The sequence below is a fragment of the Cavia porcellus genome, unplaced genomic scaffold (assembly GCF_034190915.1).
Source record: "Cavia porcellus strain 051 isolate PalLab524CR breed Dunkin Hartley unplaced genomic scaffold, mCavPor4.1 scaffold_10, whole genome shotgun sequence".
Lineage (NCBI taxonomy): Eukaryota > Metazoa > Chordata > Mammalia > Rodentia > Caviidae > Cavia > Cavia porcellus.
In genome coordinates this window covers 43,067,712-43,083,238 of record NW_026947493.1, presented here as the reverse complement: position 1 = coordinate 43,083,238, position 15,527 = coordinate 43,067,712, and the positions used below count along the sequence as shown (strand labels likewise).

The 15,527-nt window shown below is 35.9% G+C and overlaps 1 protein-coding gene across 3 annotated transcripts in view; it reads left to right on the top strand.

The window, feature by feature from the left end:
• The window catches only part of Mybl1 (MYB proto-oncogene like 1), a 31,484-nt gene extending 28,280 nt beyond the window's left edge, over positions 1 to 3,204 (top strand). For 2 of the 3 annotated variants that reach the window (XM_003480066.5, XM_003480067.5), the window contains one exon: positions 620 to 3,204. In XM_003480066.5, the coding sequence (XP_003480114.1) occupies positions 620 to 748 (129 nt within the window). In that variant the 3' untranslated portion in view covers positions 749 to 3,204. The remainder of the gene's footprint in view (positions 1 to 619) is intronic. The other variant, XM_063257397.1, reaches the window with a different exon arrangement.
• Positions 3,205 to 15,527: the final 12,323 nt, after the last annotated feature.

The following is a 15,527-nucleotide window of genomic DNA, read 5'->3' as shown; positions in this document are numbered from 1 at the left end:
GTCATAAAACATCCTTGATTCATTTTTTGACATTATATCTTTAACTTTTTTTTTTTTTTCATTTTGATGGTGCTAGAGCTTAAACAGGGCCTTGTTGCATGCTAGGTAATTCCTCTATCACTGAGCTTTATACCTAACCTTTCTCTCCTTAAAACATTTTCAAAATTTTGAAGCAGTAGAGACTTAATTTGATTTGGGAAGAGTTATTGTGAACAACACATTTATCCTGTCTCCCAAGGCCTATGAGCAATATAGTTAAAATAATTGGTTTTTAAAAATAAAAAATATTTTAGTATGTATTTAAAAAGCATAGCAAGGGTTGAGCATGGTGGCACACACCTATAATCCCAAGGATTGCTACAAGTTCAAGGCCAGCTTGGGCTACAAAGTGAGTTCAAGGCCAGCATGAACTGCATAGTAAGACGCTGTCTCAAAAAGACAAAAAATAAATAAATAAAAAGCATAATGTGTTTCTTCATAAAGAAGAAACACAATACCATTATCAAAACATAGTAATTATAAAATATCCATTTGATTAAAGTAATTGATATTTTTAAAGTGAAATAGTACGGACAGCTTTTTAGTGATTTTCAAGTCCTTATTGATATTTCTTCCCTAGTCAAATTGTGAATGGGAAACAGTAGTTTATGGGAAGACAGAAGATCAACTTATCATGACTGAACAAGCAAGAAGATATTTGAGTACTTACACAGCGACCAGCAGCACTTCAAGAGCTCTAATACTGTAATTGTTATTAAAATGGATGAAATATTCTATACAGAATTAGGTTACAATGAAATTTTTCTCAGTTATTGTAAAGTTTTAATTCAGCTCTAAACAGTTTACATCTGTTTGCCATATTGAACAGGCAGAAAAGCTAATAAGCCACTTAAATAAGAGGCGGGCAATTTCATTGCCTATTTTTTTTAAAGAGAGATTTTTAAAAATGTTTTTACAGAGAGGAAACAGTATTCACAACTACTCCAAAAGTAAATTTTCACAATTCTCTTCACAGGGTATATGTTACTGCCCTCTTGAGACTACAGTTGTGATAAAGACAAGTATATGAGAATGTGTGATCTCTGAAATTAGTCTATGCATGGAATACACACATGGTTTTATGAACTTTTGTCCATGTGCTGGTTTACTTAGGCTACCATTTACAAAGAAACACAGTGGGAAGGAGTCTAAAAAAAAATAGAAAGTTGCACTACTCATTCTTGGTATTTTTTCAAACACAGTAAAATTAACTACAGTGTTAAGTGTATTTATTTGAGCATAGTACTTAAAGCATTGTAAAAGGGTTTTCTTTCCCTTAGTAAAGAGTCAGTATTTTCTTCATAAAATCTCAGAAGAGCTGAGTTTTGTTGAATGTATTGTATAGTATGTAGGAGCAAGAAAAATTTGTAAATTGGAAGGAAATCTGTTTTTATAATTTATTTTCATTTTTAAAGCTTAAATGTAGATATTTATTTGTATACAGGGTGTCTAGAAGTCAATGTTGTTTCCTGTCATTATAAATAACATAGTAAAGAATAATTTTGACCTTTATGAACCAGTAAGTTATAGCTGCAAAGAATACAATATACTGTATGTCACATCTACCTAAATATTGCACTATACCCTTTAAATCATGTTGGTTATAAAATAGTTCTAAAAATGTACTAAAGAATAATTTAATATTTTCTTTTTAAATTATATTGGGGGGGTCATATAAATTAATCTGGTGATTTGTATATGTATTTGAAACTTTTGAATTTTGTTTAAAAAAATGATATGGTACCCTGGTCCCTGAAAACAGCCTGCACTTAGAAGTTTATTATATTTACTCAAAGTTTCAGAAATAGAAAACATTATCTTTTATTTATAAAAATACTTTGTCCTTTTATAAATGTTTTGTGTTTCTTTACAGGTTACAACAGTTGCTTCAGTTGCCTGTTTTAGGTGTTTGCACTTATTTTATTTCTTCTTGAAAGAATGTCTTTATTTGCTTTTGTCGTAGAGATTTTATGTAATTTTTTGAGACATAATGGTGTGCTGTCAATTTAAACACTGACAGGCAAATAGAATTGTACACTGTAGTTTAAATTATTTATAATTGACACACTCTCTCCCTCTCCACTCCTGAAGTATGCTGCTATAAAAAATAGCAGAATCGGCTTGCTGCTATGAGAGATGGAAAGAGCGACCACCACTTGCACTGTGTGAAAAGATAAAAAGCAAATGATGGCAAGTTCTCAAGTTAACTTAATGGAATCAACCAGTACCAGGCAAATTCTTAACAAATAGCAAAATATTCTGCCTTAAAACAAAAAGAATTTTAAGATTTTTTGATGTTTTTATGTTAATAGAAATGGAAGTGCTAAGTATTTTAATGCCTAATTTTTGAACAATTGACCTATAAGTTTTTAAACTGTTTAAATCTACTTGCTAGTTTTTGCATACTACATGTTAGTGAGAAGTAAAGAATATGTATGGTACTAAGATTATGCCTCATGATAACAAATAGATAAGCCAATTAAATCTTCTTAGCATGTTTTTTAAGTATGTTTGATTGCTTTCTAATTAATGAACTTCTCACAGAAAATTTCACTTTACAAAACCAATGATTGTGGCAAAATCAAACTGGATCATTTCAGTTACCTTGAACTATTAGTACATAATGGCTTTTGTTTTTTGGTTTTTAAAAAAATATAATCCTTAGCTGGATTGGATGCACAGAGTTTCCATTCACCAAAGTGTAATATCTTGGAAAAGCTGTTTTTTAAAGCATAATTTTTCTTGAGCATTAAATTATCCCTAATTATAATATATTGTGGCTAAGCCTGGGCTTATTGGACCTACTACATATTTGGGTTGGTATTGGTTGAATCTTCCAGTTAACTGCTTTGTTGCTTTTGCAGAATTTTTAATCATAAACATGTCAGGCATCTTAAGTCACCTTTTAAAAAACTGTTGTGTTCATTTGAATTTTTTTCAGTATGTTATCAAATGCCAGACATACATGTAGCAGCCATACTTGCATGGAAACTGCATACACATATATCATACTGCATTTTGTTTGTAAGGTTTTTGCATTAATACAGCAATTATCCTGATTAAATTGAGTTTTTTGATATATGAGGAAATTTTCCTTTGTAAGAGAATCTTGCATACAATGCTGACGTTTATTAACATCCAAATAAAACATTGTGTACAAGCTGATTTGGCATTGCTTGTTTTATTTTGGCTTTGGGTTTCAAAAACTTAAGGATTGAACTCCATATTCTGCTTTTAAGCCTTTTTATTTCCTTTTAAAGACTCCCTTTACAGGTTATCTGTTAACATAATGTGACTTCTTCACTGAACATCATTTAGAGCTGTATCTTCAACTTTCTTTTAGATACTTCCATGCAATTCTTTTTCCCAATTTGGATCTTCCTTTCCTTTGTTGTATCGCTAAATGATACTGCTTCTCTTCTTTCATCCATTGAGTCGTCCGTCTCTCACCCTTCCCTCACCCCTCACCTTGGCTAACCTTAAAATCTGTTGTAAATTTTCAGGTTATATTAAGCCATTGTTCTAATTATGTACCTTCATCGGTCATTTGAACTAGTCTACTAATCACTCTGAGCTTCAGTCTATAGAAATATCAAGAAACTGCACAGGGACATTAGGAAGTCATCTGAGATAGGCACCTACTCATCCAGTCTGTGCAGCATTGCATTCTCTCAGTGAACTAATCATCATCACCGTTAGGCTTGTAGCTTCAAAAATCTGTTGGAATTACTCAATGGAAATAAGTTTATATCTCTGTAAAAGGCTCAAATCAATTTTGCATGAGTGATAGGTGGTATCAGAAAGCTAATCTATTTGTAGTGTAAAGATTGCCAAGAACACTGGGCATATTCTCACCTTATATGTCATCAGAAAAAAACAAACATAAAAAAATAAATATCCTGTCACATGAAAAATTCTTTGTCTACATGATTATAAAATCCTGCTAAATGTTAAACTGAAATAATTAAAAAGTTATGACTAACTAGAATGCTAACCATAATTAATCTACATGAGATCTCTTGCTTTATCACAAAACTAACTTAAAATCTTTTAGCTCATTTTTATAACCATGTAATTTCCTAGTTGATTTATCCAGTTATAGAGTGTTAGATCTGCTAGCCATTCAGACCTTTAATTTCTAATGTAAAACAGTATTTGAAGAGGTGCTTGTTAAGAAAAAACTTATTTTGTTAATAATTATTGGATTATACAACAGAAAGTAAACTGAACCATGTGGAATTCCACTGAAATACTACAATTTCCCTAATCTTTTTTTAAAAAAATGCCTACAGATACAGTTAAGAATATTTGAAATGTATCAGTTAACTAAGACGAAATATACTTGGGTAAGGTTATATTCTATGACTGATGTGTTAGGAAGTGTTTTTGAAAATAAATATATTAAAAGTGTAGAGTTTGAAGCAAACTCAGCATTTAAAGTAGTGTGATGTGCTGCCCTTATTTCTGAAGTTCTCAGACTTGTGTGCTTATTTAAGTTCCAAATACAGAATGTACTTGGAAAAAAAGAGGGAGATTCACTTTACTCTGTTTGAACTGTAATTTTTCCAACCATAGCAAAGGTCTGAGCAGATTCTGACATAATTTCCTAAATCGTAGGACACTTATTTATCCAGTTTAACTGAGTGCTTACTATGTCCTGTGTTAGATGCTAGGGATACAGTATATGGCCCCTAACGGAGGCTGATACTATATGTTAGAGAGATGAGTAAGGGTATAATAAAAACATTTCTCCTTTGAGAAAAAAGATGGACCAAATAACCAAGTTCCCTGTTACATGTTAGATGATTGGAGTCTGCCCAGACTGGATTTTTTTCCTTTCCATTATGCAGAATTAGCTGGGCTAAATGGTTCGTTGGAATCCTGCAAAGACCAAAAGTATGAGTTCATTGTAAAGTTGTAGTCATACGCCAGCCACTTTGCTAAACCCCTTACAAATACTTAATTCTAGTTAATCCTGTGAAGTAAGCTCTGTTATAATACACTTTTATAGATATGGAAACAGTTTAAGAGGTTTGTCCAAATTCACACTAGGATTTGTTCATCTGAGGTTTGAGCTGATATTTAAGCTTTGGGCACAAAGGATTTCATAGTATATGATTCTATTTGTATCAAGGTACAAAAACAGGCAAAGCTAATGTGTGCTGTTAGAATAGTGGTCACCCTGCTTGAGAAGATTGTTGAGCATGAGGGAAGTTTCTGGTTGCTGCAGTGCTCTGTTTCTGCTGAGTGCTGATTTTATGGTTATGTTCACAGTTGTAAAAATTCAAACTCTAAATGATATGTGCACTTTTAAGTAGATTATTCAACAGTAAGTTTTAAAAATCAGGCCTAAATTGAGCAACAGGGACCATTGTTACTCTTCAGCATATGCTGGGCTCATTTCTCCTATTAAAGTCGGTTTAAGCTAAAGTTCTACACATGTAAATGATTATCATACTTTTATTGGTGAGAGCTTGCTTTCCTTACTTGCATGATTTGGCCTTGACCCAGGCCAAATCAAGTAGACACCATTCCTTATAAATAGTCTGCAATTGTCCATCTCTTAAACTTTGTCTAGTATCTTCTACCTTGAAGTTCATGCGTTCACTGCCACCCCCACTGAAATATCCATATTTACCAAATGATTTGTCACCAAATATTCATCTACCTAATGGAGTTTCACTAATTACTTTGCACCTTCTCAAATGCATTTCTTTTTAATAATACGTGTTGTTCTGTATTTAGAGTTGACAGTCTCTTAGCCAACATCCACTTAATTTACTCATGTAATTTAACCCACTTTACTCCCAAGGTTTCTTTTTCCTCAGGGATAGAAGACTAGCAGTCTTTCCCCAGTTTATTGAATATTTTTTCCTCAGTTACCTATGTTTGCAAATAATGTCAGATAAAAGGACTTCTGCATTTTAAAACTTTAATATATTTTGTTTAATCTGATATATTAAGAATATTTTAATGTCATTAATATACATTAAAGATGCATGAACCCTTTTCCCCTTTGTAAGTCTGCACTTAACGGCAAATGCTAATTCAGACTTGCCACATGTCAAGAGCTCTGTAACCACATAGCAAATTACAAATTCTAAGTTATAAGGTATTTGCAGAGAAAACAATTTTTTATAATTCAGAAGTGCTATTTTATACCACAGTGGAACAACTTAGCAAGTTACAGTCATTGCCATTCTCTGTCGTAAGAGTTTGAATTTAATCTCAGTTCTTTTCTGGGATTGTGGTACCTTGTCCGGGTACTAGCCTAGAATATACAAATCTACATTTTAACCCCTTACTGCCTTTCTCAGTGGACTGTAAGTTCCCTGAGGACAGGAGCTTTGTCTTCCTCACCATTACGTATCCAGCATTTAACACAACACCTTGACATATGCAGAGCCACATGGATGCAATGGTGAACAAAATGAAGTTGCCCTGCCAGTATGCTTAAGCTCTGGGATGGTATATAAACCCAAATCTAGGTGCGATGAAGACATGAAATATGATTCTGTAAGAGGCTGTGACAAAGGACACATCTGTTTCTCAGGATAAAATTACATTTGAAGTGATGAATCTCATAGATGAATCGACATGAGGTAAACAGGCTAAGGAACACCAGTTAAAGGCCTGAGGAATGAGCTAGTCCATGTTTAAAGATCCTAAGGTCAGGGTAATTTAAGCAGACAGATGAGTGGAGAAGAGGATGGTGAGAGGAGGCTCTGAAAGTAGTGAGGCCAGACCTAATAGGCTGTGTATTCCCTGGGAAGCTGACTCAAACAGACTACCTTGCAGGAAGTGCATTAGCAAGTGCGCAGTTGACTAATGTCTGACGAAGGGGTGAAACAGATTTGGCAGAGGTAGAATTTAAGCTGTATGGCTGTCTCAATGAAGGCCTCTGCTGAAGTATTGGGGAGGGGGTTCCAATTACTCTATTGGGTGAGGAAACTAGATCTTTATGGTCTTGGGTTCATAATTGCAAGAGGGATGCCCGGAAACAAGGCCTGCCCTTGGATGAGGACATGACAGAAGAAGTAATTCCTTGAGTGTGTTAATGGAATAAGTGGCATAATCATCTGCTGAGAGGAAAAGCAGAAATCATTGCTGTAGGAGGCTTGATGAATGATCTCAGGAGAATAAAGAATGTTCTCAGTAGTACTTGGTAGGTTTGTGGTTTGATGTTCCCCCAAAACTTCATGTAGTTGTGGGGCAGCTGAATCTAGAGTTTGTGATTGATTCATTTTCTAGTGCTGGGATTATGGGTGTGAATGCTACACCCACTCTAGGTGGATAGCCTACATACACTACAAGGGACAGAGCTCTTGAGTTCCTCCTTTTTTTGGTCTTGTTGCTTTTACTGTCTTCTGCCACCATGAATTGTTGCCCTCTGCTGTGTACCATTCTATCTTGGTGCCAGCTGAATACAGACTGAAACCACCACAAACTGTGAGCTAAATTAACCCTTCTTTCCTTCATTTTGGGCATCTGGTATTTTGTCTCAGCAACAAAAGTAAGACAGAATGTGGTTAAAGAGGAGTAGGGTCATTGCTATAACTATTTCTGACATGTGGTTCAAGAGCCTTTGAGAATGGCTTGTGGGAGGAATTTGGAAAGGTTTGGAAATGTTGCACGAAAGAGTAGAGCTGGAATGCCTGAGGCCGTCCTTTGTGAGAGATTCTGTCAGAGCTCAGAAGACCAGGCGGCTGATAAAAATGTTGCCAGTATAAACTAGGCTTAGGAAGTTTCTGCTGGGAAGAAGGACTGCATTGGCTGTTGGACTCCAGATAATGTATGTGATGGCTTGGCAAAAAGTTTGCATTTTAATCATGTTCAGGGACTTTGCCTGAGAGTAAGATTAGGGGAGGCAGGCTAATTAAACTGGCAGAAAAAATTTCAAGGCAGTCAAATGTTATGGTGGTGGCATGGGTATTGCTGGGGACTTTTAGCCAGATTTATATTAGAATCAAGGGCAAAGAGCCCAGCAGAATGATTTAAAATGTCAAGAGTTTGACCAGAATGGAAGCTCCAGTAAGGCTGTGGACTGCAAAGACAGAACTGGGGAGATTTCAATTGCCAAGAAAAAAGAGGAGAATGTAAAAGATAACCCAAGGGAATCATGAGAAGCAGCAAGTCTCTACTCTTTACAGTCTCAAAACTACAAAGGTGAAAGACTCTGAGAAAAAAGTTGCAGACCACCATGCTCCAGAATGGTGGCAGCCACACCAGGTTCCACAACGTGGTAGCACAGAGAATTGTTTCATCAGAATTGGAATTAGAGTGCTCAGCAATCCAGTCAAACCCTACAGCCAAGAGAGGGGAGCTATTGCTCCAGTTTGCAGCAGACCTTGGCATCATCCATGTAGTTCTAGTTTTAGGTGCATGCAGAATGCAAGAGTTATGAGGTTAAAAAGGCTTCTGTCTAGATTTTAGGAGACCAAGCAGTGTGATCCTGAGAGAGCAGTGTGTGAATCTGTGAGGGTGAAGCCAAAAGTGCAGGGAAGACCACATAAGGTTGGAAAAGCCAGGAATGTGGATCATCTAAGGAAATTTACAAGGAAGGAGTGGAGCAGGCCTAAGAGAGAAGCCATGGGAGCTACAACCACTGAAAGTGCCATAGGGGCCAAGTCAGGCTAGCCCTTTGGAGCTCACAATTTACCACAGATTCTTTGGATGTTCCATATGGAACTACAGGATATAATGTTTTCCCAGCTGGATTTTGGATTTGCTTTGATTCCAATGCTTTGCATCCCCATTTTCACCTGTTAGAATGGTAATTTTTATCTTGTACCATTGAATGTTGCAAATGTTTAATTTTTTTCTTGTATGGGGACTCACAGCTAAGAGTTTTGGCTTAGATCTCAAAGGAGACTTGGGATTTGAACTTTTTAGCAATGGTGAAGTTGTTAGGACTGTGGCAACCCTTAGAGGTGGACTAAAATGCTTTTGCATAAAGAGATATGCATGAGCCTTTGGGGGTCCAGGAGCAGAATGTTATGGTTTGTGTCTAGGTGTCCCCCTAAAGCCTCATGCAGTCATGCTGGCAGCTGAATCTAGAGTTTGCAATTGATTCATTGTCTAGTTCTGGGAACATGAGTATGAGTGCCACACCTACCCTAGGGTGGGTAACCTGTATAATGTATAAAGGACAGAAAGTCTTCTCTCACACTTTTCCCTTTTTGTTCTTGTTGCTTTTGCTATCTCCTGCCACCATGAACTATTGTTTTCTGTCATTTACCACTCTGTCTTGGAGCCAGCTGAGTATGGACTGAAAGAAACCTCCAGATACTGTAAGCTAAATAAACCCTTTCTTCCTTCATTTTGGGTGCTGGTTATTTTGTCTCAGCAATGAGAGAAAAGTAAATCTTTAAGAAGGAGAAAGGAATTTGATTAGGACACAGTGGAACTGCCAAGCAGTACTGAGGGCACATTGCAGATTTGCTAGCATGAGTTCAGGCTCTCTGCTAAGTCCAGAATGATGCTTTTACATTAATTCCCACATGCCTCCTCAGCTGAACACACAGCCACAGAAAGAAGTCCCAGATGAATGCCTACTAATACCCACCTGCCTTGCCTTTGGCATCCTCCAACAAGGAAAATTGGTTCAAGTGCACCAGCAGAGAAAGCACATGTAATGTCATTTTGGCAAAGGATGACAAAGAATGAGAAAGCAAGGAAGTGTGGAATATTATCAAGTATTATAAGTCTAGCTGGCACATGCCTATATCTACAGCACACTAGGAGGCGAGGTAAAAGAATTACAAGTTTGAGTCCACCCCATGGAACTTAGACCCTGTTCTAAAATTTTAAAATGTTGAGGATGTAGCAATGTAGCAAAATGTACAAAAATCCCAATTTCAAACTCTAATACCTTGAAAAATGGTTCATGGAATGGAGGAGGGTTTCTCTCAACTAGGAAGAACCATACCTTTTCTGAATTCCCTTTGCATCTTCTGCATCTCTCACTTGTGACTGTTATTGCTTCTATTTTATTTATGTTTTGCTAAAATCACTATGTGTGCCTTAGCTCCCCTTTTAGAGCATCTGCTGAAACAAGGTACTGTTTCACAATGGCAGGAGACATAGGTGCATACCTGGAAATGACCCATGCATCTTTCTAATTTTCAGGAGGGTAAAAGAACTATGGTATCTGGTTGGGGAGTGTTGGAAGAGGACAGCCCGTTTTATTTGTGATCTGTAATTTCCAATTTTAGATATTTCTGGTAAAACTTTCTTTCCCCTGCAAACATCTACAATTTGTTGCCATAATTATATTGGATATAGAAAAAACAAAGCCAGTATACACATTAAAGGATGTCACTGTAATTGTCCAGATATAGTGTACATTCTATTTTTATATCCCATTGGACTCTCAAGTTTATTAAGAGTACAAATAATTTGAAAAAAGCATATAATGGCAGTTACTGGGTAAATTATTTCATCATAAATAATAAGTATTGAGTGTATACTGAATTCTGTTTATTGATGTTTAGTCACTTTCAACTTCTAGGTTAGTTGGTTTCTTGTCATCCAGCTGGCTCTGATCCATTATTTTGTCAGTTTTGCTTAAAGAAAAATATTCATTTTACTCAAGCCACTGTACTCAACTATTTTGCATTACAAACATTTGAAATAAAAATACCTTAGAATTTTTTCTTTCAAATGAAAAACTATGACACTATTCTATGATGTATTAGCTTCCTACTACTGCAATAGCAAACCACCAAATTTTAGTGTCCTAAAACAGCATAAATTAGATCTTTGAAATCCATATGTCAGAAGGTTGAAGTCAGTCTCAGTAGATTAAAATCAAGGAATCAGCATGAGTGTATTGTTGTAGGCTGTAGGATAGGTTCCATTTCCTGAACTCATGGCCCATTCTGTTCTCTTCAAAGCCTGAATATGTGGTGGAGTCTAGTACTACATACATAGTGTGACTGAAAACTACAAGTGTGTTTTGATTGGTCTTACTCTGTTTTGTTTGGTTTGATTGTATTACATCTGATGGGACAGGCAGCTATTTTGAAGATAACAAGATATGTTATGGTGGCCATTGTTGATTTCCTTCTATCTTGTTTTGAAATCCTGTATCACTTTTACTGTTTTCTTTTGATTGGTTTTCTTCTGTTTTATTTAGTTTGATTTTAATATGTCTGATGGTATGGACAGCTATTTTGAAGATAACAATAGGCATTATGGCAGCCATTGCTAATTTCCTATTGTCTTGTTTTGAAGTCCTATATCGCTTTCACTCCTTTGTTTTGATTGGCTTTATTCTGATTTACTTTGTCTGATTTTATTCTCTAAAAATAAAAAGAAAATAATATGCTAAATGAAAAGAAAAAGAAAAATACAAGTGTGCATTTAAATAAAAATGATTTTTACAGTAAAGAACACATTGTCACTAATCATTCTCAAAGTGCTCCCTCTCAGTTTTAGCACACTTATTCCATCATTCTGGCCATTCTGTGAAGGAGTTGTGAAAGTTCTTCTTTGTGAGTGTGTTTGTGTTGTCATGGCTAAGTCAGTGTTCTTTATGATTCAAAACATTTACCTTTTATTGCCATTTTGACTGGATGAAAAGCCAGAGTTTCTTAATACCAGATCTATGAATAAGGTAGACGATGACACACTGTAATATTTTTATGATGGTTTTCATGTTTGATGGTAGCCAGCAGCAGTACTCACCACAGTTTTGATACACTTTGTAAAGACACCCATTAAAGAGGGCTTCCAGAACTGCTTATGAAGATGGCAAGGATGGTGGGATAAATGAATTTAAAATGAGAGAGATAGAGATAGATAGATAGAGAGAGAGAGAGAGAGAGAGAGAGAGAGAGAGAGTATTCTGAGGTGATTAATGGCAATGTGTCTGATGCAAAGAAAAACAACATAAGATTGATAAGGATAAATGAAAAAGAAGAGGATAGCACAAATGATATCAAGAGGCTATTTACATAAGTAATAGCTGAAAATTTCCCAAACATGAGAATGGAGACTGACATATGGATAAGTGAAGCATATAGAACCCCAAATAGCCATAACTAAAATTAAACTACACCCAGACATACAATAATCACCATCCCAGAAATCCAGCATAAGAACAGAATATTAACTCAGCAGCATAAGCACCTGCCTTGCAAGCAGGCGGTCGTGAGTTCGATCCCTGGTACCGATAAAAAGTTTAAAAAAGAAAAAAAAAGTTGTTAGAAAAGACAGATCACCTATAAAGAAAACCTGTCAGAATCACAGCAGACTTCTCAACACAAACAATAAAGTCAAGAAGAGCATGGAGTGAAGTATTTCAGATCTAAGGGAAAATGATTATTTCCAACCTACACTGATGCACCCTATAAAACTGTCCTTCAAAATGGATGGAGAGGAACTGGGGATTTAGCTCAGTGGCATAAGCGCCTGTCTTGCAAGCAGGCAGTCGTGAGTTCGATCCCTGGTATCGATAAAAAGGAAAAAGACAAAAAAAAAAAGATGGAGAAATAAGATACTTCCATGACAAAGAAGAGCTGAAGAACTTCATGATCACCAAGCTAACCCTGCAAAGAATACTGAAAGACAGTTTAGATACACATAGGAAAAAAACCACTAAGCAAGGGGGACAATTAAACAGAATGGAAAGATAAAGATGCAACAGCAGAAAGATAACATGTGAACAATAAACCAATATATAAATGTAAATGGTCTCAATTCACCAATTAAAAGAAACAGACTGGCAGGATGGATTAAGAAACAACATCCAACCATATGCTGCCTACAAGAAACACATCTAACCCAAAAGGAAACTCACAGACTGAAAGTCAAAGCTGGAAAACAATACTTCATGCAACAGGAACCAAAAAAAATAGGGGTAGTTATTCTGTTTGCAGACAATGTGAACTTCAAACCAAGAATGATCTTAAGAGATAAAGAAGGTCACTATATACTGGTTAGGGGAAAACTTCAAGAGGAACAGATAACTATATAAAAAATATCTGCACCAAATTCCAGAGCACACAGTTATACAAAGTAAGTATTGATAGAAATGAAAAATTAAATTAGCAATAATACAATTGTAACAGGAGACTTTAACACACCATTGACACCAAGGGACAGATCAACCAGACAGAAAATCAGCAAAGAAATAACAGAACTGAATCACACCTGTGAACAAATGGACTTGATAGACATATACAGAGTGTTCCATCCAACAACATCAGAATACATGTTCTCAGCAGTCCATGGGACATTCTCTAAAATAGCAATGTGTCTTATTGTTTTAAAAATTTAAAAATGTAAACTTTCACTGTATTTTTCTATCACTCCTTGAATATCCTTCTGACATTCCTGTTCCATAGTCAAATCTCCCTCTTTTAAGAGATCTGTGATTACACTGGGGTCACCTAGTTAATCTAGGACAATCTTGCCATCCAAGACCCTTAATCATATCTGCAAAGTCCCTTTTTCACATGTAAAGTAGCATGTACACAGGTTCTGAGATTCAGCTGTTGACATCTTTGGTAGTGTCATTATTTTGTCTATCACATGAGACTATTATGGTATAACATTGTGAACTGTGATTTTGGCAGATACATGGTCCATGGACAAATTTTGAGTAATGCAGTAAATATAACATTCTATGTAATACTCAAAAATTGTACTACTCAATTGTAATGGTAATACTCAATAAAAAGAGATGCTCGCTGGGGATTTAGTTTAGCAGTATAAGCTCCTGCCTTGAAAGCATGCAGTCATGAGTTTGATCCCTGGTATCAAAAAACAAACAAACAAACAGAGATACTCATAGTGCTCCATATAAAGTGGATTTTGCCTTAAATGCTATTTTTTTCCCTAATTGCATGTTTTTGTTTTTGTTGTTTTGTCTTTTTGAGATAGGGTCTCTCTATGCACTTCAGGCTGGCCTTGAGCTCACTTTGTAGCCAGGCTCGTCTTAAACTCACAGTGATCCTCCTGCCTCAGCCTTCTGAGTGCTGGGATTACAGGCGTGGGCCACCATGCCTGGTGCATGTTTTGTTTTTAATTTTGTAAACCATGGTAGAGAATTTCTGTATCATTCATTAATTTTTCCGATAAATAAGCATCCTTGTACATGGAAAGAATTTTCCTTGGAGATTAGGTGGAGCATATTCTCCTTAGTAGAAATTATTATTCATAAAGCTACATTGGTTTTGCAACAAAAATAATAAATTTAGCCTAATGTTTGAAGAACATGGAAGCAAAAATTCAAGATGTAGAGAGGAAAATTGGGCTAGATCTTTAGGAAGAACAGTAGTAGAGATTAGTTCATATTTCTCATGTGTTTGACTAGGGCATAACAGGGGGGCCAAATATTTTAAGAGAAAATTATGGGAATTAATATAGCATCAAAAGTTGGTACTGCAAGTATTTTTCTCTATTTTTATAAATTTAGTTTAAAACATGAACTGAATTGTCTCTTACAGAAAGCACAATTTTTAAACATTTAAACAGATAAGAAAACTTACATGTATTTCAACTATTTCCCAGTACTTGAAACATACAGTTCACTTTTTTTGTCTGAGAAAGAGAAAACTAAGGATTGAGATAGAGAAATCATAGAAAGTTATAGCTGTACCTCACTGCCCCCTCTTCAAAATTAATCAGTTGGTAACTTGCTGCTTCTCTCCATCACTCCAAGGTTGTTTATAGCCAGTTCTTCTGCCTTGTCACCCCAGAGGCGCTTGTGTGATGATGGTTCATTTTTGGATTTATCTTTCCCACTCATCTTTTAGTTCTTCCCATTCGTCCCTTCTTTCATTAGTATACGAAGTAAGGTAACTCTGGGGCTGAGGCTAAAGTACTGTAATTGTAAGTAAGGGTGAGATGATTTCTTCCACAGAGGGATAAAACAAGTTTCATAATTTAAAATGGAATGTGATAACCTGGTATTATTTACCTGTTGGGATAATAGGACCTTTTCAAAGTTTGAATATTATTTTTCAAAGCCAGTAATTACCAGGTAAAATGCAAATTATCTGTGCTGCAAACTGTGTAATAAATGCCTTAGGGATAACTTTCAGTGGTCACTTTCAGAATTCTCATAGCATTTATAAAAGTCCCCACAAAAAAAGTGTTTTCTTGGTAAGGAAGCAGTAAAAGCAAATAGCTAATAGAAAATTTTGTGGGTACTTACAAGATAAAAGGATAATGATGATGTCCTAGTGTATGAAGGAAAACGTTTATGTGTTGCCTGAGCTGGATTTCCAGGCAGTGACTTGTAAAAGCCAAATCATTGAGGGTGACTGCAGGCCACCAGAGAGGCCAGCTCTGGCAGTGAGCACTTCCAGTGGGGCGTGAAACACACATCTCTAGGCTTTTGTTCCATATGCAGAGGTGCTTGGGAAGGAAATTCATTCAAGAATGCTCCAAATTAGAAAATACTGCAAAGTTATAAATGGCCTATCTGCTCCTAGGCCAGAGACGTTAAATCTCTGGAGTCCTCTAACTAACCTCTATTC